Source organism: Gadus macrocephalus, chromosome 7, assembly GCF_031168955.1.
Source record: "Gadus macrocephalus chromosome 7, ASM3116895v1".
NCBI lineage: Eukaryota > Metazoa > Chordata > Actinopteri > Gadiformes > Gadidae > Gadus > Gadus macrocephalus.
This window is the reverse complement of record NC_082388.1, coordinates 7,009,414-7,036,175: the sequence shown is the minus strand read 5'-3', so window position 1 is coordinate 7,036,175 and position 26,762 is coordinate 7,009,414. Positions and strand designations below refer to the sequence as shown.

The 26,762-nt window shown below is 47.5% G+C and overlaps 1 protein-coding gene across 1 annotated transcript in view; it reads left to right on the top strand.

Annotated features, from left to right (window-relative positions):
* ptgfrnb (prostaglandin F2 receptor inhibitor b) overlaps positions 1-26,762 on the top strand; it is a 59,803-nt gene that overhangs the window by 20,187 nt on the left and 12,854 nt on the right. The window contains 8 exon segments of the mRNA XM_060055440.1: positions 2,917-3,327; positions 14,904-15,050; positions 19,349-19,503; positions 20,212-20,332; positions 23,018-23,237; positions 23,496-23,692; positions 25,457-25,504; positions 25,507-25,563. Of these exon segments, the coding sequence (XP_059911423.1) occupies positions 2,917-3,327; positions 14,904-15,050; positions 19,349-19,503; positions 20,212-20,332; positions 23,018-23,237; positions 23,496-23,692; positions 25,457-25,504; positions 25,507-25,563 (1,356 nt within the window).

Here is a 26,762-nt window from a genome sequence, read left to right as displayed (position 1 = left end):
TGCACACAGGCATACATACGCACGGGACACACACACAAATAGGGGCACATGTATGCACGCACACACTCACAGGCTTGCATGCACATTCACGCACACACACAGAAGCGCGTACACAGACACACGTAAGCGTACGGGCACACTCACACAGGCAAGCATGCTGGAACGCACACACACACATACGCACACTGGCACACACGCATACACATGTACGCACAAGTTGACACATGCACTAACACATACACACGTATACACAAGCACGCAAACACACACACAGGGGCACACACACGCAAACACAAACATGCACACAGGAAACACTTGGTATTGCCAGTTACTTCAAAAAAGTAATTGGTCACAGTTACTAGTTACTTCTTGGGAGAAGTAACTTGTAACTAACTAATTACTTTTTTAAAGTAACTGGCCGTCTCATCCCTGCTCCGGCCCGGCCTCTGCCCTCCATTTTGTTTTTCCCTGTGTCTGGGAATAGGTTGCGGTGGTCCCTGGGAGCTCTGGCTGTCGTTATTTAAAAGGGGGGTTCATCGTCCCCTCTGTGTTTACCGTCTCTACCCCCCTGCCCCCTCCCAGTAACCCCTGACCTCCCCGCCCATCCATCATTCTCTCTCTCTTAATGTTAGAGGGGTATCCGGGTCTCTCTCTCTCTCTCTCTCTCTCTCTCTCTCTCTCTCTCTCTCTCTCTCTCTCTCTCTCTCTCTCTCTCTCTCTCTCTCTCTCTCTCTCTCTCTCTCTCTCTCTCTCTCTCTCTCTCTCTCTCTCTCTCTCTCTCTCTCTCTCTCTCTCTCTCTCTCTCTCTCTCTCTCTCTCTCTCTCTCTCTCTCTCCTCAACATACCTCTTCTCCCGCTGGGTTACCGGAGCCCGACCGCGCTGTCACTTAAACAAAAAAAACAAGGGCTACTGTTTACAATGAAACCAGAGTAGCCGTATTTGCAGTCGCACACCAGCACACCGGTCGGTCCATTGTGTCCCAGGCACTCTCATATTGACACACAACACCCAAAGTCAGGAGGAAGAGAGAAGGCAAACAGCAGTCTTTTTGTCCCTTAAAGGCCACCGTAGTGGGAGAGTTCTTTATTAAACGTCTGGGACGGAGGGGAGCCATGAGAATTTCTGTACTCGGTAAACAGTTAGAACCCCAACGGTATCTTCACGGTATAAACAAGTTTGAACCCCAACGATATTTTCAAGATATAAACAGTTGAAACCCCAACGATATCTTAAAGGATATAAACAGTTTGAACCCTGCATGTTATCTTCAAGATGTAAACGATTTGAACCCCAACGGTATCTTCCACGCTATAAACAGTTTGAACCCTGTATGGTATCTTCACGATATAAACAGTTGAACCCTGTATGGTATCTCACGATATAAACAGTTTGAACCCTGTATGGTATCTTCACGATATAAACAGTTTGAACCCTGTATGGTATCTTCACGATATAAACAGTTTGAACCCTGTATGGTATCTTCACGATATAACAGTTTGAACCCTGCCGGTAGCTTCACGATATAAAACAGTTCGAACCCATAATGGTATCTTCAAGATAGAAACAGTTTGAATATATATTATTATATATAATATATATATATATTATTGTCAACGGTCCCTTTGAAAAAAAAAAAAAAAGAAGGAAGATTACATCTTCCCTGTTTTCCGTTTTTTTGTCCTTGTATTTGAGACGTTTTCAATCTAAAATGTATTTGTCTTTTTTAGGTGCTCTCCTACTTAATCTAAAAATCTTTTCTGAGAAGGTCTCGTGCGAGCCCTTGCATGAATATTTAAAATATTGAACAGAGACCTCCCGCCCAAATAACAGCTCGTCGAGCTCACGTACGGTACCGATGCTAATATGTTTGAATAACATAACGAGATCACTCCTGCTAGTCTTGTGCGAGACCTCACATAAATATAAAAAGTATTAAACTGAGACCTGGCGCCAAAATAACTTCCAACTCTAGGTAGCTAGTTGGGCTAATGGACGGTACAAACGCTAATATGTTTGAATAACATAACAAGCATAACATAACAATATCATACCTTTCGCTACAACGATGGAGATGCAACTGTACTACACACATTAGCTTGCTGTGTTGTTGACACAACCATGCTGCACACATTAGCTTGCGGTGCTGTTTTAGCGTTGATGCAACGCGGTTGCGGTTTTACCAAAATGGCCGTCGCGATTTTCCTTTAAAATACATAAACAGATAAAATTGATGTATTCTATGTTAAAGAAAAACAGCTTTTTTTCTAGTGAGCCTCTTATAAATGGTTGAGTCTGTTCTGACGGCATGCAGAATGAAATTCAACCAACGAAATCTTTGAAAACCAGCCTCTCTCTCTCTCGCTCTCTCTCTCTCTCTCTGTGTGTCTGTCTCTAGATTGTGTCATATGATATATATATATATATATATATATATATATATATATATATATATATATATATATATATATATATATATATATATATATATATATATATATATATATATAAAAACATCAAAATAACATAGACTTCAGGAAAACATCTTCAGAGGAGTTGAGTTTATTAGGGTTAGGAAGAGGAGGAGATTGCAGAGATTGATAAAGGCCACATAAACAACATCAATTGAGAATATGATTAAAAATGGCATCAAACGCTCTCTCTCGCCTTAACAGGACCCTGTTCATTTCTCTGTCTCTCGCCCGTAGTCTCTCGCTCATTGGCGCTGTCTCTCTCCCTCCCTCTCTATAAATCTCTCTTTCTTTCTTTCTTTCGGCCTCCACTAATCTGTCTCTCTCTCTCTCTCTCTCTCTCTCGGTCTCTCTCTCGGTCTCTCTCTCTCTCTCTCGGTCTCTCTCTCGGTCTCGCTATCTGTCTCTGTCTCTCCACTAACCTCTCTCTCTCTCTCCCTCCTCCAGGCCAGTCCCTTAACGTCACTGCCTCCTCCTCCTCCGCCGGAGGGCCCGTCTCCTTGGGGGCCACCCTGGGTCTGCTCTGCACCGTCGCTGCAGACAACCTGGCCCTCCTGGCCCTGGGGGTCACCTGGCTCCGGGACGGACGCCACGTCATCGCCGCCATGGACCGCAACGGCGTCGTCCTGCCTGCCGCCGCCATCGCGGCCTCAAACGGGTCCTCAGGCGGCGGGGCGGAGGTGGGCCTGGAGCGGACGGGGGAGGGGCAGTACCGGCTGTCACTGAGGGGCGCCGCCGCCCGGGACTCGGGGGCGTACACGTGCCGCGTGAGGGCGTCGGTGGGCGGGGACAGCGGGCGGTGGTACCAGGTGGCGGAGAGGACGTCGGCACCGGTGGTGGTGAAGGTGGCGCAGATCAGTGAGTACCTTTTAAAGAGTTGGCGCTAATGCTAAAATGTGAAGCTACCTGAGGAATGCTAGTGCTAATGCTAGTGCTGATGCTAAAATGTGAAGATACATGAGCGTTCTCAACTTGAGACACACTCAGCTAATGCTAAGATGCTAAGCTACCTAAACGTCCTTAGCACACACACTAAGATTATTATAATGCTAAGATGCTAAGCTACCTAAACGTCCTTAGCACACACACTAAGCTAATTATAATGCTGAAATGCTAAGCTACCTTAACGTCCTCATCGCACACCTAGCTAATGCTAAGCTACCTGAAAGTCCTTATCACACGCTAAGCTTATGCTATGCTACCTGAAGGATCTTAACACGCACTGAGCTATTGCTAAAATGTGAAGCTACCTGAACTAAACTTTGAGGCTCTACTTCTTAGTTGTCCTCAAGAGTTGCTCAGAGTTCACCTGGACTCTGCATAGCCTTACCCCTCTACACCCCCTTTTACTCACTTGTATGTGTTTGTACGTCCTGGCACTTGAAGAGCACATATTATGCTTTTGCGACTTTTATGACCTATAAACGTTGTTATAATGATTTATAGTCATGTTTAACCATAGTAAAGTGTCAAATAATGACGTACATGCATTTAGACGTATTCCCTGCTGACTGTCTGGGGTGGCAGTACAGAGCGCTAAACACTAGGGACGCAGGTCGCCATTCACTTGTTCCGATTTCAGGGATTTATCCACGTAGAACAATCCCGATCTTCTTCCATGTATGGTAATGCTGCAACATGCTCTTCCGGAAGGTAACCAATCACAACGGAGTGTCAGGTTCCTCTATAGGAGTCATTAATAAGAAATGAAGACGAGAAAAGTAGTATAATAGGAGATCTTTAAAGAGTACTTAGTATTGTGTAGCGTCTCACCCTATCCATCTTTGTTGTATAAGGGGAATGGGTTAACCTAGTGATTGTGAGCGCTTGGCACTTGGTTCTATGAATATCCTCACTGTCCTTACTGTTAGCAACTTTCCACGCACACTTCTAAACGAAACTTCTTCTCCCTTCGCCGTCCGGCCGCGTCTATCGCTGTCTGTGTGGCGACTTATCGCCGCTAATTGCCAACAGGTGTCGGGCTCGTTAGCGTCGGGTGACAGGTGCAACTAATCAAACCCAGATCCCTTTCCAAAGATAGATCTTTGGTTTTATGCGACGTCAATTGATGGTGTAAATGAGCCCGGGCAGGCTGTGGGCAGTTTGAACCGGTATTCTCCAGCTTGATTCAATGGTTTAACCCTAATACTGGATGTGCATTGAATTGTTTGTGTGACATACTCTGTATTTTCTGTGTTTTTAAAAGTAATGAAGTACAATAGGATAAAAATGTAATAAAATACCAGACAAGTTTTAATTTGTAATATTATATATAGATATAAAATTAAAACTGGATAAACAGGGGGATGTACAAAACGATTGTGCAATATGTCCAGGGTTGAAGTGTCAAATCACTGAGTGACGGAGTAAGTTTAGTTTGAGTTAAGGATGAGATTCGGCACTGGTGGAGTTGTCGCTCCGATCTTTTATTCAGCGTCTCTTCCGTTAACAATCTATTAGTCATGCCTCCCGAGCCTTGAGCCGACCTTGTGGGTTATGGTGATCCTCTCCTCTTAAAGAGCGACGGTGTCAAGTACACTTGAGCAGACAATCAATTACTGTCCCATTGGGGGGGGGGTCTTTCTGTCACTCTCGCTCGCTCTCTCTCTCTCTTGCTCACTCATTCTCGCTCTTCTTAAACTGAAAGCTACGGATTTATTCACGCATTCATTCCCTCCTAAATGATCTCGGTCACTCCTTCACTCACTCCTTCACTCCTTAATGAACCTCCTCACTCCTTCACTCACTCCTTCACTCCTTAATGAACCTCCTCACTCCTTCACTCACTCCTTCACTCCTTAATGAACCTCCTCACTCCTTCACTCACTCCTTCACTCCTTAATGAACCTCCTCACTCCTTCACTCACTCCTTCACTCCTTAATGAACCTCCTCACTCCTTCACTCACTCCTTCACTCCTTAATGAACCTCCTCACTCCTTCACTCACTCCTTCACTCCTTAATGAACCTCCTCACTCCTTCACTCACTCCTTCACTCCCTTACTCCTTTACTCACTCGTTGACTCGTTGGAGTGACATCGCCCACCAATTTGGGATGTCCCAACTCCCCAGTCCCCGACCCGCTGGACCGTACCAATTGACTGTGGACTCGGGGGTCGCCCTCTGTCCGAGGTGGACCCTCCCACCCGCGGGGGAATCCAACAATAAGACTGTAAACCCCAAAGGCTTGGATATGGTTTGTTGTTGTCACAACGATCCACGCCGACCCTTCGACGCGGCCCTGAACCTGTTTTTAATTCTGCGTCGGGTTTTAGCGAGCGGACCAATCACAGCCCTTTGCTGGTGCCTCACCTCGACGTAAGGTTACCATTTCCTGTAGGCGCATGTCAGGCCCCGCGGCACACTGGGGTATGCTAAGGACGGAGGGAACAGTAAACACTAAATGTTTGGTAACCTGCAGGAGGCTGAGGGAGGGAGGGGTTTTGCTTGTGTTCTCAGTGCAGCTGCTTCGTGTCGACATGTGACCACGGCGGGGAGGCTGGCCCAGTGGCTATAATGATTCAATAGTTGATAGTATAATCGATAAATTAATAAAGAGTTGATCAATCGGTTTCCAAAATGATAGTTTTCCGGAAATGACAGCCTCCTGAACTGGAAGTGCAGAGTAATGATGAGCGGATTGGATGCTTAAACTCTGGGGAGGGAGGCTTTTTGGACTCTTTGATGTGAGGCAGTCTCCTTAACCGCGCAGTACTTTGAGGTTTTTGAATTCCTTTCTTCGCTCCCTCACTCCTTTCCTCACTCCTTCACTCTCTTCTTCACTCCTTTCCTCCTTACTAAATGTAAATATAAATCAGCGGCTGCCATCTTTATTGTTGTTGTTGAAAAGGCCTTTGAAAAGGCGCTACTCTATACTGTCATCTTGTTTATCCCCACCCTCATAACAGATAAACGTTTGTGATTGGTCGCTCTATCTCATACCGGGGCAGCTAGTCCTTGAAGCGAATGAAACACAAGCACTTCCCCTGCTCGTTGGGCCTGCGTTCGTCCCGTGGGATAGGTTTTATATTCTACATTTACATTCTGGATTCAGGGCGTTTAGCAGTCGCTTTTATACATAGCGACTTACAACGGTTCACACACACATTCACACACCGACGGCAGAGTCAACCACACAGGGCGACAGCCAGCTCGTCAGGAGCAGTCAGGGTGAGGCGTCTCACTCAGGGACACCTTGACCCTCGGCTAGGCGGAGCCGGGGATCGAACTAGCAACCTTCCGGTTACAAGTCAACCCGCTCTACCTCCTGACCCGAGTCAGTTTCTGTCTCCCACTTGCTTATCAGTGTTATTTGTGCTCGTGAAAACTCTTATTTTCAGGAGCACTCTTATTTAGGCACATTTGATTACAAATGCCTACACCGTGTTTATTCAGCCCGCACTTTAACTCTTGACACGCACGCACGCACGCACGCACGCACGCACGCGCGCGCGCACGCATGCACATAAACACACGTTGACCTCTAAGTAGCTGTCTCTCCCTCACTCCCTCTGTCTCTCTCCCTGTCTGTCGGTCGGTCTCTCCCTGTCTCTCTGTCTCTCCCTCCATCTCTTCCTGCCTGTCCATCTCTCTCTCTCTCTCTCTCTCTCCCTGTCCGTCTATCTGGCTGTCTGTCTCGATTTCTTCCCTCCCTCCCTGTCTTTCTCCCTCCCTGCCTCTCTGTCTGTGTGTCAGTCTGTCTCTCCCTCCCTCTCTATCTGTCTCTCTCTTTCTTCTTTCCTGTCTGTCCGTCCTTCTCTATCTGATTTCCTTTGAGGTGTGTGTGTGTGTGTGTGTGTGTGTGTGTGTGTGTGTGTGTGTGTGTGTGTGTGTGTGTGTGTGTGTGTGTGTGTGTGTGTGTGTGTGTGTGTGTGTGTGTGTGTAAAAGTAGGTCTGTCTGGGCCTCTGGAGAGACTGATCGCTACACACACTCTCAGATCCCTCCCCTGGAGGTATAAAAGCACACATTAACACTCAGACCCCCCCCCCCCCCCCACCCCGATAACACAACCAGGAATGTCCCAAAAGGCCCCCTCTGACCCCCTGGCTGCGGACGCCGGGGTTCAACCAGACACACCCGACACAAACACACTTTTGAAACCGGAGCCTGTCAGATGCATATGGTCACACCTCTCTCTCCCTCTCACTCTCTTTCTCTGTCTGTCTGTCTGCCTTTTCTCTCACTCACTCTCGCTTTCTCTCAAACCGCAACTCTATAAATCTACTGCTTGTCCTCTCTCTCTCTCTCTCTCTCTCTCTCTCTCTCTCTCTCTCTCTCTCTCTCTCTCTCTCTCTCACACCTGTTTTCGCTGTTGAAATGATCTATGCTCCCCTTGGAGTTGGTGTCAGCAGTGCAGCACACACACACAAGTGCATGCAGGTGCTGTGTGTGTGTTGTGCACTCGTCTCTATAGCAACATTGTGTGACCTCCGATCGGTCAGGTTTGAATGTCACATCGTATTTCTACCCTTGCATACCATTGTTATTAGAGTTTAGCAATTTTCATTAGTTTTTATAAAAACCCTAAACCAAGGCCGAAAACCGAAACACCGAAAGAAATTATAATGCCAATTATAGTACCATTTAGGGTGGCCGCGGTATAAGTTCGGCAGTTTGTCTTTGCAGTGTTTTATTTTTGATGTGTTTTTTCATCATCATAAATATACAAACCTAATAGATAGGCTACCTAATAACCATAGCAACGCCGGTAAACAAACCGCGTGTACCCTAATCCCTACGAGAGCTCCCCGCGCTACGGCCATCCGGAGGCGCACAGAGCTTTTGGCCGTGATGTTATATCTAAAATTATATTATACTATTACATATAGAACGTTATAAGACGCTGTCACCGAGAATAGGCGCGCTGCCAGACGCTGTCACCGAGTGACGCCTCGGGCCCACTGCAACGGCAGTCAAAAGACGTCGGAAGGCGTGGCTGACGGATGGGGGATTTTTCCAGGGTCGTCAGAGCCCGGATTAGTGTCACAGTGCTTCAATTTGCATACGTGATCTGATTGGATGACGTATCCGTCGCTGCCGAAAAAGTTGGACAACTTCTTGACTGAGCCGAGGGCTCCAACGGAGCGAACGGATCCACAATGCATTGCGCGTCCGTCCCCATTCAAAGTCAATGGGGATCAGTTAACGGACGGAGGCAGTGGGGCACGAGGCGTGAGAGGAGAGGTGACGGAGAAGATGGCGGTTGACCTAGTTTCAAGGTTTATACCGTTTATACTCGGTAATACCGGTGTTGACACGAGTGTTATACTCGGTGTGAAAATGTCCACACCGCGGGCAACCCTAGTACCATTGCATTTATGGCTATAACCGTGTACTAAATTCATTCAAATCAAGGCATTGCAATTTTTGCAAATCGCTATACCAATTGATCCAATTGTTTTAAACGCCAACAGACACCCGCCTTCAAGTGAGTTAACGTTAGTCAATTGAGTGGGTCCAGACTCCCTGTGCAAATGAAATGAAGTACGAGAGTCTGGTAGGACCAGGCTGTAGTTGTGTTAGGGTGAGGGTTAGTTCATCAATTCATTCAGGGTTAGTTCAGCAGTTCATCTAGGGTTAGTTCATCAATTCATTCAGGGTTAATTCAGTGGTTCATCTAGGGTTAGTTCAGTGGTTCATCTAGGGTTAGTTCAGCGGTTCATCTAGGGTTAGTTCAGCGGTTCATCTAGGGTTAGTTCAGTGGTTCATCTAGGGTTAGTTCAGTGGTTCATCTAGGGTTAGTTCAGTGGTTCATCTAGGGTTAGTTCAGTGGTTCATCTAGGGTTAGTTCAGCGGTTCATCTGGAGTTAGTTCAGCGGTTCATCTAGGGTTAGTTCAGCGGTTCATCTAGGGTTAGTTCAGTGGTTCATCTAGGGTTAGTTCAGCGGTTCATCTAGGGTTAGTTCAGCGGTTCATCTAGGGTTAGTTCAGTGGTTCCTCTAGAGTTAGTTCAGCGGTTCATCTAGAGTTAGTTCAGCGGTTCATCTAGGGTTAGTTCAGCGGTTCATCTAGGGTTAGTTCAGCGGTTCATCTAGGGTTAGTTCAGCGGTTCATTTAGGGTTAGTTCAGCGGTTCATCTAGGGTTAGTTCAGTGGTTCATCTAGGGTTAGTTCAGCGGTTAATTTAGGGTTAGTTCAGCGGTTCATCTAGGGTTAGTTCAGCGGTTCATCTAGGGTTAGTTCAGCGGTTCATCTAGGGTTAGTTCAGCGGTTCATCTAGAGTTAGTTCAGCGGTTCATTTAGGGTTAGTTCAGCGGTTCATCTAGGGTTAGTTCAGCGGTTCATTTAGGGTTAGTTCAGTGGTTCCTCTAGAGTTAGTTCAGCGGTTCATCTAGGGTTAGTTCAGCGGTTCATCTAGGGTTAGTTCAGCGGTTCATCTAGGGTTAGTTCAGCGGTTCATCTAGGGTTAGTTCAGCGGCTCATCTAGGGTTAGTTCAGTGGTTCATCTAGGGTTAGTTCAGTGGTTCATCTAGGGTTAGTTCAGTGGTTCATCTAGGGTTAGTTCAGCGGTTCATCTGGAGTTAGTTCAGCGGTTCATCTAGGGTTAGTTCAGCGGCTCATCTAGGGTTAGTTCAGTGGTTCATCTAGGGTTAGTTCAGCGGTTCATCTAGGGTTAGTTCAGCGGTTCATCTAGGGTTAGTTCAGCGGCTCATCTAGGGTTAGTTCAGTGGTTCATCTAGGGTTAGTTCAGTGGTTCATCTAGGGTTAGTTCAGTGGTTCATCTAGGGTTAGTTCAGCGGTTCATCTAGGGTTAGTTCAGCGGTTCATCTAGGGTTAGTTCAGCGGTTCATCTAGGGTTAGTTCAGCGGTTCATCTAGGGTTAGTTCAGCGGTTCATCTAGAGTTAGTTCAGCGGTTCATCTAGGGTTAGTTCAGCGGTTCATCTAGGGTTAGTTCAGCGGTTCATCTAGGGTTAGTTCAGCGGTTCATCTAGGGTTAGTTCAGCGGTTCATCTAGAGTTAGTTCAGCGGTTCATCTAGGGTTAGTTCAGCGGTTCATCTAGGGTTAGTTCAGCGGTTCATCTAGGGTTAGTTCAGCGGTTCATCTAGGGTTAGTTCAGCGGTTCATCTAGGGTTAGTTCAGCGGCTCATCTAGGGCTTCCGGTGATTGTGTTTGCGATGTGTATGCGTGTGTGTGTCTGACTGGTGTGAAGGTTTGGGGATTAATGTATTCATAAATAATGCAGACCCATATTTTCTCCTGGCAGACAGAAGCTTAAGAGGGATTGACTCAAAGGTTACGTTAGGAAGGGCACTTCAGTAGTAATAGTACTAAATAGTATAGTATTGATGGTAGTAGAAGTAGTACTATGTATTGGTGGTAGTAGATGTAGTACTAAAGTATTGGTGGGAGTACTATGTAGTGGTGGTGGTGGTAGTAGTATTATGTAGTATTGGGGGTAGTGGTAGTTGTACTATAGTGTTGGTGGTAGTAGTGGTATAGTGTTGGTGGTAGTAGTACTATTATAGTATCGGTGGTAGTACTATGTATTATTGGCAGAAGAGAGTACTTTAGAGAGAGAGGGATAATAGGCTAACTGAAATAAAACCATGCCACTCTCTAGGTATGGTGAAGGGTAGATGACGATGAGGGGCTATTTTAATTCCAAAGGCCTAGGTGACTTTATCAGGAGACATAGTATCCTGGAGCCAGGATGGCCAATAAATGGCCTTTAAAAATAAATATCTGCCTGCCTCTATGGGTATTTAACATGGGGGTTCCTATACTTATGCACCCTGTATTTTAATGAAGAATATTTATTTATTTACGTTACTTTATTCATTCAAGAAGAAAATCGGTTGCTTAAAAGGCTGGATGTTTCCTCATTTGTTTAATTAGGGCATTACGATCAATTTTGAAAAGATGATTATTTTTCTTCCTCTGTTTAGTCAACTTTAACACGGGTGCATAAACGTATTCATACCACCGTGCATTATTATTGGTCCTTAGTACTGAAGAGAGAGAGCTCCGTCATGGTAACCGCAGAAGCATGAGCTGCGCACAGCAGTAGAACAATAGAGAGACCGTGGAGGGGTGATGCAATAGTGATAGGGGATGGAGGGGGGGGGGGGGGGGGGGGGTGGTCACCATGGCAACCACCGGCAGACCGACTAAGACAGGGGCATCTCTCGGACTTGTTTTTATTTGTTAAAAAAAAGGTGTTGGCGGTTTGCGCTACAGAGCGTTGAATCATGTGTGGAAGAGCCGATCGAGACGTCTGTACGTCTGTCTGTAAGGGGGGCGTCGGTGTAATCGAGCTCACCGATTGGCCGTCATGTGTTAGGACTCACCTGGCGATTGGTCATTCTACTCCTGTTTCAAGCAGGGGGATTTCTATTTATAGCATGCATGTGTGTGTGAGAACGTGGGTGTGTGGGGATGTGCACGTGTGTGTGTGTGTTGATGTGCACGTGTGTGTGTGGACATGCACGTGTGTGTGTGTGTATGTGTGTGGACATGCACGTGTGTGTGTGTGTATGTGTGTGGACATGCACGTGTGTGTGTGTATGTGTGTGGACATGCGCCCGTGTGTGTCTGTGTGGACATACACGTGTGTGTGTGTGTGTGTGTGTGTGTGTGTGGACATGTGGACATGCATGTGTGTGTGTGTGGACATGCACGTGTGTGTGTGTGTGTGGACATGCGCATGTTTGTCTGTGTGGGGACATGCACGTGGGTGTGTAGGTGTGTTGACGTGCACATGTGTGTGTGCACAGGGTGAGAACAACAGCAGTAGGTTGGAGGGAAGGTGCAATGATTGGTAAGGGACTGTGAGAGATTGTGTGTGTGTGTGTGTGTGAACGTTTGCACATGGGGCGGGGTGTTATCAGGCAATACAACAGTGGGCAAATCACGACACGCCTGTGACAAGAGAGAGCCATAGAGGGAGAGAGTTGGAGAGAGATAGAGGGAGCTGGAGGGAGAAGGAGAGGGAGATTATAATGATGATGTTCAGACTGAACAGGAGGCAATGAAAACGATAGTGATGGGGATCATTCAGAAAACTAGGCAATGGTTTTGAGTCGTGACAATCGTAGTGATGGTAATGGTGACTAGACAGAACAACATAATGGTTGTGACAATCATAGTGATGGTGATCAGACAGAACAGAACGTAATGATGGTGAACATCATAGTGATGGTGATCAGACAGAACAGAACGTGATGGTGAACATCATAGTGATGGTGATCAGACAGAACAGAACGTGATGGTGAACATCATAGTGATGGTGATCAGACAGAACAGAACGTAATGATGGTGAACATCATAGTGATGGTGATCAGACAGAACAGAACGTAATGATGGTGAACATCATAGTGATGGTGATCAGACAGAACAGAACGTGATGGTGAACATCATAGTGATGGTGATCAGACAGAACAGAATGGCAATGATAGTCAGGGATGTTGATCCTAACATGACACATCACATAACATTTATTTAGGCACTTTTGTCCATAGCGACTTAGTCGGTGCATTGAACAATGAAGATATAAAAAAATAAAAGTGCATCAACATCCATCAAAAAGCGAAGTAAAAAATGTTAATTCACTACGATGCACCAACACGGTTGGGTGAGAAGAGAATGAGAGTGGGAGGGAGATTACATCCCTTAATGAGGTGTGTGTGTGTGTGTGTGTGTGTGTGTGTGTGTGTGTGTGTGTGTGTGTGTGTGTGTGTGTGTGTGTGTGTGTGTGTGTGTGTGTGTGTGTGTGTGTGTGTGTGTGTGTGTGTATGAGAGCGTGTATCTGTGACAGAATGTGTGTGTGTGACAGAGGGTGTGTGTCATGACAGAAAACGGACTGGCAATGGAACATCTCTGTCTTGACGGATGTGAGGGGAGTCAGTGGTGTGTGTGCACGCCAAATGCATCTCGTGGCAGATGGAGAGAGAGGGAGAGAGGGGGAGAAGGGGGAGAGAGAGAGGGGAGAGGGAGAGATGCACATTTTATACCCTTGTTTGTATTTTACGAATGTGCAGCTTTTCCAAATTGTGTTTCTCTGAATCTGCTTGAGAAAGATGGTGTGAGTGTACTGGAGTGTGTGCGTAAAAACAGGGAACGTGTGTTTGTGAGGGATATTGTGTGTGTTTGTGTTCAATCAGTGTTCACTGATACGTAAAGGTCCAATCTGGATCACATACCTGCACACACACACACACACACACTAAGACCAACGCGCACACACACCCCTACACAAATACAAACACACACAACCACACACAGCCCTACACTCAAACACACACACCCCTACAAATATACGAACACACACACTGTTGTAATGTTTAAGATACACTACACATGTACACACTCCTACACATATATACGCATACCTACTCCTACACACTTTTACACTTATACCCACACACACACACACACACACACACACACACACACACACACACACACACACACACACACCATTACACACAAACACCTTTACACACACAACTACACACACCTCCACACTCTGGGCGCGGTGATGCTGCCTCAGTGTATCTTTAGCTCGCTTCCCTGCGGGCCCCTGGAGCGTCGTGCAGGGCCCTGTGTCCTCCGTCTGGAGCCCTTCGTCCTGTCACAGACAGACGGACGGACGGATCTAGATTAACTATGGATCTAGATCTGTGGATCTAGATCTCTATATATATATATATATATATATATATATATATATATATATATATATATATATATATATATATATATATATATCTGTGTATCTATATCATCTGTGTATCTAGATATATGTATCATCTGTTTATCTGTATTTCATCTGGGTTTCTAGATCTCCTCTGTGTCTCTGCAGTGGTAGGCATAAGTTTAGGCAACCATGCTAAAGTGGACTAAAAAGGGGAATAAAAAGTAATCTTTTGAAAATGTATCTTAATGAGGTAATTGAACAAATGAGGGAAAAATCCAATCTATTAGGACACCAATTTGCTTTGTGAATCAGAGGCAGGCGGATTGCAAGAAGCAAATTGGTGTCCTTAAAGGTTGGATTTTTCCTAATTTGTAATTAAGGCATTAAGATCAATTACCAAAATATGTTTGTTTTTTTATTCCTCTTTTTAGTCAACTTTAGCATGGGTGCCTAAACTTATGCCTACCACCTTTCTATTGCTCATCTGTATATATTTATATATAATTCATATTTATTAATATCACCTGTATCTATGTCAATCAAATCTCTATCTCTATATATGTATCTCTGTGTATAAATACGTGTGTGTGTGAGTGTGTGTATATATGTGGATCTCTCATTTATACCTATATCTGTTTATATCAGTTATACCTATATGAAATGTATATCTTTGTATGTGTAAGTCATTTAGATATATATCTGTACCAAATGTATGTCTATATGTTTTTCTCAATTATATCTATCCATCTATCCCAATGTATAGGTGTTAATGTAAGCTCTCTCTCTCCCCCCCCCCAGAGCCCACCCTCTCTCTGGCCCTCTCTGCGGTGCGGGACCCCCAGGCCACGTCCGACCCCCTGGAGCTGGTGTGTCACGTGACCAACATCGCCCACCTCCCCCCGGCGGGCCGGCTGGGGGTCACCTGGAAGCACACCCCGACCCCCGGTAACACCACCCTGTTCATACACCGTCAACACCACCCTGTTCATACACCGTCAACACCACCCTGTTCATACACCGTCAACACCACCCTGTTCATACACCGTCAACACCACCCTGTTCATACACGTCAACACCACCCTGTTCACACACGTCAACACCACCCTGTTCATACACCGTCAACACCACCCTGTTCATACACCGTCAACACCACCCTGTTCACACACGTCAACACCACCCTGTTCATACACCGTCAACGCCACCCTGTTTATACACCGTCAACACCACCCTGTTCACACACGTCAACACCACCCTGTTCACACACGTCACCACCCTGTTCACACACGTCAACACCACCCTGTTCACACACGTCAACACCACCCTGTTCACACACGTCAACACCACCCTGTTCATACACCGTCAACGCCACCCTGTTTATACACCGTCAACACCACCCTGTTCACACACGTCAACACCACCCTGTTCATACACCGTCAACACCACCCTGTTTATACACAGTCAACACCACCCTGTTCATACACGTCAACACCACCCTGTTTATACACCGTCAACACCACCCTGTTCTGTTCATACACCGTCAACACCACCCTGTTCATACACCGTCAACACCACCCTGTTCATACACCGTCAACACCACCCTGTTCATACACGTCAACATCACCCTGTTCATACACCGTCAACACCACCGTGTTCATACACCGTCAACACCACCCTGTTTATACACCGTCATCACCACCCTGTGACCCTATTTATACAACGTCAACACCACCCTGTTTATACACCGTCATCACCACCCTGTGACCCTGTTTATACACCGTCAACACCACCCTACGACCCTGTTTATACACCTCTCAAAACGCGGCCGACTTCAAAACGTTTAAATTATCGAAACCCAAAATGTTCCATTTTAATTTCTCCTAAAACACGTAGCCAATTTATTTTTCAGATATTTCACGCAAATAATTTGATTTTATTGTAAGTTCATCAGTTTTCGCTAATGGAAAAAAGTTGTTCTTCACGTTTATTGCCTTAAAACTTTAATGGCTCAATCATCTTTTATCTTTATTCCCTCTTAGCCGAATCCTTTTTCTTTTGTTCTAGTTCATTAAAACTATCGATAGCTAGTGTGTGTGTGTGTGTGTGTGTGTGTGTGTGTGTGTGTGTGTGTGTGTGTGTGTGTGTGTATATTTATATATATGTGTGTGTGTGCGTGTATAGATATTAGTGCTGTCAAGCGATTCAAATATTTAATCGCATTAATGTTATAGTTAACTCATTTTTTTCTATTCTACATATCCCTTGATTTCGTGCTGCTAGCCTTTTAGTGAGATCAGAGAGTGTTGAGAAGGACAATAAGAAGAGAGATCCTCAGTGAATTCAACCCGGTCCACTTGACATCGGGTAGGTACATGATAGTGGTTGGCCTACCGTAAAACTTCAATAGCCCAGGCTTTTATTTGTTTCAATCACTGAACTTTCGAACAAAACTCTTGCTCAGCAAAGATGGGAAATACTATATCATTTATTATTTAAACCAGTATGAATATTCCTACCGTACGTAGGCCTATACACATTACCAGGCTATTGAATAACGCCACACACACACACACACACACACACACACACACACACACACACACACACACACACACACACACACACACACACACACACACACACACACACACACACACACGGTGGCGGAGTGGTAGTCGGGAGAATTCCCGGTGGGCCGTTAACGTTTCGGGGCTGTCGGGCTGATTACTGCGGGATAACAATATTGCGTTTATAAAAGTTCCTAGCAGCGCCATCCGGCAGCCTGAGCTGTGTGCCCGCAACCTCTCACTCACTCAACAGACGCAACACTCACAAACTGTCAACATCGCAACCAAGTCAATTTTGTCTAGAGGGGAGTAACTGAGTGGCCCCTCCCGAAGTGGTACAGCCCAGGTGGGCCTTGAACTCTGATTGGTCAGAAAGACGTAACAGCTAATGACAACATTGAACTCTCGTGCAGGCTTGAACAGAGTGACACACAAGCACACACACACTTTTAAGGAGTTTTTTACCCGCTCCGTATCCTTGCTTGCCCCATCAAGTTCGTGCGGCGTGCTTGTTGTTTTGTTTCCGGTGTAGATCCGATGAGCTTGTCAAGCCTGGAGGAGTCCCTCTTCGTTGTGCTGCCTCCCCAACACACCACAGCGTAAAAAAGGATGCTGGCGACCACCGACTGATAGAACATTGACAGAAGTTTACTACAGATATTAAAAGATCGCAGCCTCCTTAAAAAATACAGTCTGCTTTGGCCTTTCTTGTAGAGGTGGTCGGTATTGTTGATTGCCCAGTCCAGTTTTGTGTCAAGCCACACTCCCAGGTACTTGTAACTGCCCACGGTTTCCACCTCTACCCCATCGATGTCCACTGCTTGGGGGCGTGGCCTTGACTTCCCAAAGTCTATCACCAGCTCTTTGGTTTTTGATGTGTTGAGCTGCAGGCTGTTTGCATGGCTCCAGGTGGCAAAGTCTCTCACTAGAGTCAGGTACTCCTCCTCTTGGTCCCCGCCTATACACCCCATGATGGCTGTGTCGTCAGCAAACTTCTGAATGTGGCACGATTCAGAGTTATCAGCTTAAGTCTGAGGTGTATAAGGTGAAGAGAAGAGGGGCCAGCACAGTCCCCTGAGGCGCGCCCCAGTGCTGCTGATTAAGATGTCCGATGTGGTGTCCTTTAATCGAACAAACTGTGGTCCGTCTGTGAGGTAGTTGGTGCTCCAAGTTATCAGGTGGGGGTCCACTTGCATAGCTGACAGTTTGTTTTGTAGTATGAGGGGCTGTATTGTGTTGAAGGCACTAGAGACGTCTAGGAAAAGAATCCTGACTGTGCCCGCCCCCTTGTCCAGATGTGAGTGGGCCCGGTGTAGGAGATACAGGATGGCATCCTCCACACCAACCCCTGTCCGGTAGGCAATCTGTAGTGGGTCCTGAGCGTGCTGCACCTTAGGCCTGAGGTGTCTGAGAAGGAGCCACTCCAGGGTCTTCATCAGATGTGATGTGAGTGCCACCGGTCGGAAGTCATTCAGCTCGCTCTGGTTTTCTTTGGAACCGGAACTATGCAAGATGTCGTCCAGAGGGTGGGCACTCTCCTTAGTTGTAGGCTGAGGTTGAAGACGTGCTGAAGCGGCTCCCCAAGTTCAGCAGCGCAGCTCTTCAATAGGCGTGGGCATACGTTATCTGGGCCCGCTGCTTTCTTTGGGCGAAGCTTCCTCAGTTCTCGTCTGACCTGGTCAGCAGTAATAATGCAGGGAGGAGGGTCCACTGGGGTGTTTGAGGGGAGATCGGTCCACCTCTGCACTAGGGGGGTGTGTTGTGGTCCGACTTCCCAAGTGGGGGGAGGGGGGCGACCCTGTATGCACCCCTTACATTTGCATACAGGAGGTCAATTGTCCTGTTGTTTCTAGTGGGGCAGTTCACAAACTGGTAAAAAGCAGCCAGAGTAGAAGCCAGGGTGGCATGGTTAAAATCACCGGAAATTAGGAAGAAAGCCTCTGGGTGTGGAGTCTGAAGCCTTGCTGTGACAGTGTGAATCTTGTCACAGGCAGTGGCTGCATCGGCTCTCGGAGGAATGTAAACACACACAGCGATCACGTGACTGAACGCCCTCGGTACATAGTATGGCCGGAGGCTGACAGCTAGTAGCTCTAGGTCCCGGCAGCATGAAGCCTTCTTCAGAGATATGTCCTGGGTTACACCAGCGATCGTTGACATATAATACGAGCCCCCCACCTTTGCTCTTACCACAGGCTTTTGTGTCTCTATCGGCTCTCACCGCGCTGAAACCTGACAGGTCCACGTTAGTATCTGGGATGAGGGGGGTAAGCCACGTCACTGTGAATATTAACGGGCTGCTCTTCCGGTAGATCCGCTGATTAGTTAAGGCCGTTAGCTCATATGTTCATGGTTGTCGACGTCGGAAAAAAACGAGAAACAGCGATTTATTTAAAACGGTGACGCAGAAGATGGAGGTAGCTTTTGTCATGCCATTACCCCCTATAGGAAGTGTATCATCATCAACCTGCATTCAGTAAAAACTACGCTTCGATTTCACCCAAGGCTGAATTAAAAGTACATTTTTTCCTAAACGTTGATCATCAACGAGGTTGTAAAGTAGTAACTTCGGGCACATCTGTCAAAATAAATGTTTTCCTCCGACGTGTTTACGATCTTTATTCATTCATTGCGCCGCAGCCAAACTGACGGGGATATTCCCCGATATTCCTATAATAGGAACCGATGTACAACCCGCCCGCACCATTGGCTCCCTGGATCACCACGGCAACCTGATACCCGGGCCGGGCGACGCCGATAGGTTGGCCGCTGGCGTGATGTCACTGAGGAGGGTGGAGCCGGACACCTTCAAGCTGATCCTGCTGAGGGCTCAGGTAGGTCACCTGACCAATTAAATCATCAGTAAGACTCAAATTAGGAGTGACATGACCAATGACATCATTAATGAGACTCACGGTAGGAGTCACATGACCAATGACATCATTAATAAGACTGAGGGTAGGAGTCACATGACCAATGACATCATTAATGAGACTCGGGGTAGGAATCACATGACCAATGCCATCACTAATGAGACTCAGGTTAGGAGTCACATGACCAATGTCATAATTAATGAGACTCAGGGTAGGAGTCACATGACCAATGACATCATTATTGAGACTCGGGGTAGGAGTCACATGACCAATGACATAATTAATGAGACTCAGGGTAGGAGTCACATGACCAATGACATCATTAATGAGACTGGGTGGTGTCCCATTTAGGGCTGATTATGGTTCCACGTTGAAGCCACGCGGACTGGTGTCCCCTTCTCATGACTGGTGTCCCCTTCTCTTGGGTGGTGTCCCCTTCTCATGACTGGTGTCCCCTTCTCTTGGGTGGTGTCCCCTTCTCGTGACTGGTGTCCCACTCGTGGGTGGTGTCCCCTTCTCAGGGGTGTGTCCCCTATCCGTGGGTGGGGTCCCCTTCTCGTGTGTGTGTTTCCCCTTACTCTCAGTGGTGTCGCACCCCTCAGTCTCCCCCTAACGCTGTGTGGTCCCCCCCTCTCCTGAGTATCCCCTAAGCGTGAGGTGTGTCCCCAGGAGGTGGACATGGGGCAGTACGTGTGCATCGTCTCTGCCTGGCTCCCGGACCGCCAGGGGGGCGTGGCCAAGCTGGCCGAGTACCTCAGCGCCCCACTCAGCGTGAGCTGGACCCCCAAACGTAAGGACCCTCCCGGGTGTACACACACACACACAAAGAAGAGCACACACACGTCTACGGCACACCAAGAATAGTACACGCAGCCTTACACACACAGCTCCACATACACACAAATCTTTCACGCACGTGCATACGCTCGGTAGCACACACACACACAGACACACAGACACTCACAGCAACACACACATACACACACAGTCTCACAGCAACACACACACACTCTCACAGCAACACACACATGCACACTATTGCTGTCAGAACGGTGTGATGCATGAATTGGGAGTCAGCTACACTTCACGCTCTGGTTTGGCGAGACATTCCTAACTTATGGAGCGCCATGGAGTTCCTTTCAACGCATCCACACGCACACAGGCACGGCTCGAATTAATTATCCAAAGCGACTTACAATTAGTATTTGTCAAAAGAAAGGGAACCAACAATATATCTCTGTCAGTACACTAAGGATGTTCATAGAACCAAGTGCCAAGCACTAACCATCACTAGGTTAACCCATTCCCTGTATACAACAAGGATAGACTTTTATTTTAAGTACTAAGTACTCCGCGTCTGGAGCAAAGGGCGAAAACTCACTGCTGACCTTATGATAGTAAAAAGATAGATGAATGAAAACAAATGTGTTTTTAGCCTCATTTTCTTATCGTTCTTCTTTCATTTCCCTAGTTTTTTTCTCTGTTTCAATTCTATAAAAAAAAGCTGTCTTCAATCTGTGTGTCTCTCTCTGCCCTTCATCTCTCTCGCTCTCTCTCTCTCTCTCGCTCTCTGTCTGTCGTTCTCTGTCCCTATTTCTCTCTCCGTCTGTCTCTCTTTCTTGCTCTGCCTGTCTCTCGGTCTCTCCTGCTCTCTCTCTTTCTCTTTCTTTCTTTCTTTCTTTCCCTATCTCTCATGCTCTCTCGCTCTCTCTGCCTGTCTCTCTTGCTCTCTGTCTCTTGCTCGGTCTATTTTTCTCTCTATTTCTCTGTCTCAATTGCATTTTCAATTAATTTCAAGGGCCATTGACATGGAAAGAATACATTAACGTTGGCGAAGCAAGTGTAAAATAAACCAAAAAATGTGCGGGATTAAGGACACACGGCAATGAAGACATTACCCAACAGAGCTAGGTAAAATCGCATCATGCAATCGAATTTAACAGTGTGTAAAATACACGTACAAAAACAAGCAAAAACAATGAGGCTTTTACTGTTAACAAAAGAGAATATGAATACAAATAAGTTTATGAACTGTTTAAGCACTGCTGCTCAGTGTTTAGACAGTGTCTGTCTCTCCATTGGTCTCTCTCTCTTAGTCTGACTCTGTCTCTCTCTTGCTCTCCCTCGCCCCCCCCCCCCCCCCCGCTGTAGTCTCAAATTAGCACATCAAATGGAAATGAACAGTTCCGCCACCTGAGATGTAAAAATAGAAAGTGGTGACAGAGAAAGAAAGAGTGAAACGAGAGCTGAGCCCCCCCCCTCGTGCACCCTCACTCCCCCCCCCCCCCATAAAACCTCGCCCCCTCCACTAGTTCTCTCTCGCACACATGTAAACTCAGCAACACATGCACACGCAGATGCATGCATGCACACATAAATGCACACATGTACACGCTTGCACACGCACCTACATGCATGCACACGCAGATACACACGCACACATTAACTTTTCTTTCCGTCGTCATCTTTCACTTACTCCCGCCCCCTCCCTGGGTTATTCTATCTCCCGTTCTCTAACTCTCTCTCTCGCCCTTTCGTTCTCTCTTTAACTCTTCCCTCTCTCTCTCTCTCTCCCTCTTTTTTCCTTATCCCTAGCTTTCTCTCTTTCTTGTGTCTCTTTCCTCTCGCTCTCGCTCTCGCTCTCTCTCGCTCTCTCTCTCTTTCTTGTGTCTCTTTCCTCTCTCGCTCTCGCTCTCTCTCGCTCTCTCTCGCTCTCTCTCTCTTTCTCCCCCCCCCCCCCCCCCCTCCGGTCTGTGTCATCTGTCCGTCTGTGTGGATCTTATTGTATTGAAAAGTTGCCAGGACGCCTGATCAGGTGACGTCCGGCTCTCTTCTGATTGGTCGCACTTGCGGACAAACGTTGATGTTTTGCCTTATGTGCGCTCGCACACACAGGCACACACACATACGTCATCGGAAGCACTATGCATGCTGACGGGCAGGAAAATCGTCCTCTTGACCCATTTCCATGGAAACGGCGTGATTGACAGCAGTGTTGAGTCATCCATTCCTGTGGATAATAGTTTTACTGGCTTCACAGAGGTCCTCAGACCGCGGCGGCTATAGAATAGAATGTCTTATCATCTTGTAGCGTCGCCCCTCCCCCCCCTGCGTGTTTCACACAGTGTCCTTCACCAACGCACATGGACACACACACACACACACTTTATCTCTCTTTATCTCTCTTTGTCTCTCTTGTGCAACTTGACCTCAGTTTTCTAAATTGAGGTGTGTGTGTGTGTGTATGCGCGTGCGTGCAGGAAGCAGGAACAGTAAAAAGCCTATTTCTTCATCGTGCCCATGGAAATCCCCCCCCCCCCCCCATGGCAACACTCGCACACTCATACTCACTCACTCACTCACTCATTAACACATACCCAAAAGAAAATTCAATCAAACACTCACTCCCTCTTTCACTCACTCCTTGACACACACACTATATTTCACTCCCCCCCCCTCCTCCCTGGGTCCTCAGGTCCCTCTATGGGCGTGGTCGCCGAGCGGCAGCGGGAGGCCTCGGGGGGCGGAGCCACCTTCGAGATGAGCTGCACCGTGGCCCCCAAGAACCTGCCGGGGGCGAGCTTCTCTGTGCTCGTCCAATCACAGGAGAGCATCGAGGGCGCGGTCAGGACCATCATGAACCTCAGCCCCGACAACGTGCTGCATTACGGGGGGGCCACGGACCCCCAGAGGAGGTGAGACGCACGCACACTTATACACTAATCTCTCTCTCTCTCTCTCTCTCTCTCTCTCTCTCTCTCTCTCTCTCTCTCTCTCTCTCTCTCTCTCTCTCTCTCTCTCTCTCTCTCTCTCTCTCTCTCTCTCTCTCTCTCTCTCTAACCTACTCGCTCACAAACACATAATCGCTCATTTCAAATCACACGTACACACTTGTCCCTCCCTCACTTCTACACAAACACTCACACCACCCCCTCTCTACCCCGCCCCCCCAGGGACAGCCTGATGCTGACCAAGTCGGGCCCTCTGGAGTTCCGCTTCCGTCTGGCCGGGGTGCAGCTCGCCGACCGCGGCTTCTACTGGTGCGACGTCCACGCGTTGACCAAGCCGGCGGACGGCGGGGCGGGGGGGACGTGGACCGAGGCCGCCAGCGCTGAGTCCAACAAGGTCCGCATCGACTTCCAGGAGAACGGTACGGCCGGCTGGGGGTCTGTGTGGGTCTGTACTGTCTGTGTGTGTCTCTGTACTGTACGTGTGTGTGTGTGTCTGTCTGTCTTGTCTGTCTCTTTGTATCGTCTGTCTCTCTGTCCTGTCTGTCGTGTCTGTGTGATTCTGTCTCTCTCTCTGTACTGTCTGTCTGTCTCTCTGTACTGTCTGTCTGTCTCTCTGTTCTGTCTGTCTGTCTCTCTGTACTGTCTGTCTGTGCTCTCTGTTCTGTCTCTGTCTCTGTCTGTATGTGTGTCTCTCCGTCCTGTCTGTGTGTTTCTGTCCGTCTGTACAGTACTGTGTGTGTGTGTCTGTGTACTGTACTACAGCAAACACACACTCAACAGACACACAAACACTCAAACACACTCTCCCGTCAACCGAAGCACACGTACACACACGCACTGTTTTCTCCAACAGACACATACACACACTCCCCATACACACACAGACACACACACACACACACACACACACGCCGTCCCCCCCAACACGCACACACCAGATGTTTGGACAGAAACACACAGCACTATCTTTCTGCATTCTGATACGTACGCACCAACACTTAAAACACACCAACACACCCCAACACACCCCAACACACCCCAACACACACCAACGCACCCCAACACACACCAACGCACCCCAACACACAGCAACACACACCAACACACCCCATGTGGATACAACACCGCCCGGGGGAGCCAGTAATGACAAAATCTAGAGATGATTGAATAAAGGAGGAGGCAGAGAGAACACACACACGTGCACATATGTGCACGCACACATGTAAACTCATTCAACACATGCACACGCAGATGCATGCATGCACACATAAATGCACACATGTACACGCATGCACACGCACCTACATGCATGCACACGCAGATACACACGCACACATTAACTTTTCTTTCCATCGTCATCTTTCACTTACTCCCGCCCCCTCCCTGGGTTATTCTATCTCTCGTTCTCTAACTCTCTCTCTCGCCCTTTCGTTCTCTCTTTAACTCTTCTCTCTCTCTCTCTCCCTCTTTTTTCCTTATCCCTAGCTCTCTCTCTCTCTCTCTCGCTCTCGCTCTCGCTCTCTCTCTCTCTCATAGCTTCAAAGTAAACCCCTTTGGCCAACCATTCGGATCCCCTCGTGTGTGTGTGTGTGTGCGCTCATACATCCTCCGTTTTGGATCCGAGCGGAAGATTTAGCAGTTGACCCCGACTACACACACAAATGCACACGCTAACGCACACGCACTCACACACTAAGCCCTGTCCCTGGGCCATTTTGAGGAGGGTGCTTATGCTCCCAACTCTGCAGTCTGAGTCCCTGTCTTTGTGTGTGTGTGTGTGTGTGTATGTCTGTGTACGTCTGTGTGTATACGTGTGTCTGCATGTGTGCATATATATATATATGCGTGTATCTGTGTGCGTATATGTCGATGTGTATATATGTGTGTATGTCTATGTATGTACACGTGTGTGTGTGTGTGTGTGTGTGTGTGTATATAGGTCTGTATGTGTGTGTTTCTTTCGCCGGATCCTTGGACAGTCACACAGTCACACACACACACACACACACACACACACACACACACACACACACACACACACACACACACACACACAGTCTCACATACACAGTCTCTCTCACACACACACACACACACACACACACACACACCTTGTTTATCCCAGTGATCCTACAACCCCACGATGACGTCGTTGGTAACTGTCTCTGTTCTCTCTGTCGCAGGGCCGTCATTCGCCGTGGCCATCCAATCAGACCGCAGCAGTGTGTTCCCCTGGAGACGGCCAAGATGGAGTGTGCTCTCAGCGTCTCGGGGTCCGCCCCCAAGAGTGGTACGTTAACCCTACCTGTCTGTCTGTCTGTCTGCCTGTCTGCCTGTCTGTCTGTCTGTCTGGGTCCGTGCTAAGTGGATGTGTGTGTTAGCGCATACAAATTTTGACATGAGCATGCATGGGATGCATACTATTGTCTCCTCCTCCTTCTCCTCCCCTCCTCCTCCTCCTCTCGCCCATCTCTCGCTCTCATCCCAGAGGCTGACGAAGTGTGTGTGTGTGTGTGTGTGTGTGTGTGTGTGTGTGTGTGTGTGTGTGTGTGTGTGTGTGTGTGTGTGTGTGTGTGTGTGTGTGTGTGTGTGTGTGTGTGTGTGTGTGAATAAAAGTGTAAAAATTGGCAAATATGTGCGAACACATTCATTCCGGTGTGTGTTTGTGTGTGGAAAAAGTACTTGCCTAAATGTATGGGAATATAAGTCACACACATGACACACATTGTGAAGCACACATGACTGCTGAAACCCAATGGCCCAAGATGCCTTCATGTCCCAACATGTTGAGAAGGCACCTCTCGCCTGGATCCTGTCGCACTTCAACTTCCTCCCTCCACGTCATTCGTCCATTGTTTGCTAGGGTGTGTGTATGTGTGTGTGTGTGTGTGTGTGTGTGTTTGTGAGAAAGAGACTGTAATTGTGTATGTGTGTGTGGGGAGGGGGGCATGACTCAGTGTTTCACTTCTGCTCACAAACACGGTACACACTACACAGTCACAGAGAGTGTACAAACACTCATAAAGACGATGATCAAAACATTTCAAACACGTTGTTGCCTTTGAACTCTGTCGTTATGGTTACAACGCTGCTCAGATCAAAGTGTGCGCCTTTCCCCGACGGCGGGACTGTTAGCCGGCACGAGCTAAGCGATGCTAGGAGCGAAAAACCAACGCAAGGCTAATTAGCGTAGCCCTAGCGATAGTCCGGTTGTTTTCCCTGTGGTGTCGCTAACCCGGTCTGAACGGTGGGCAGAGTGTGCGTTGTTTTGTGTTTTAAAAAGAAAAACACACGCACACGCGGAGCTAAAAATACACACACACATAAACACACATAAACAGACACATACACACATATATAAACAAACACCCATTAACACATGCATACATAAACACATGTAAACACGCATAAACAGACACACATACACACACACACGCACACAAGCACACACACCACACGCACACACACACACCCCTCTTGCGCAGAGTC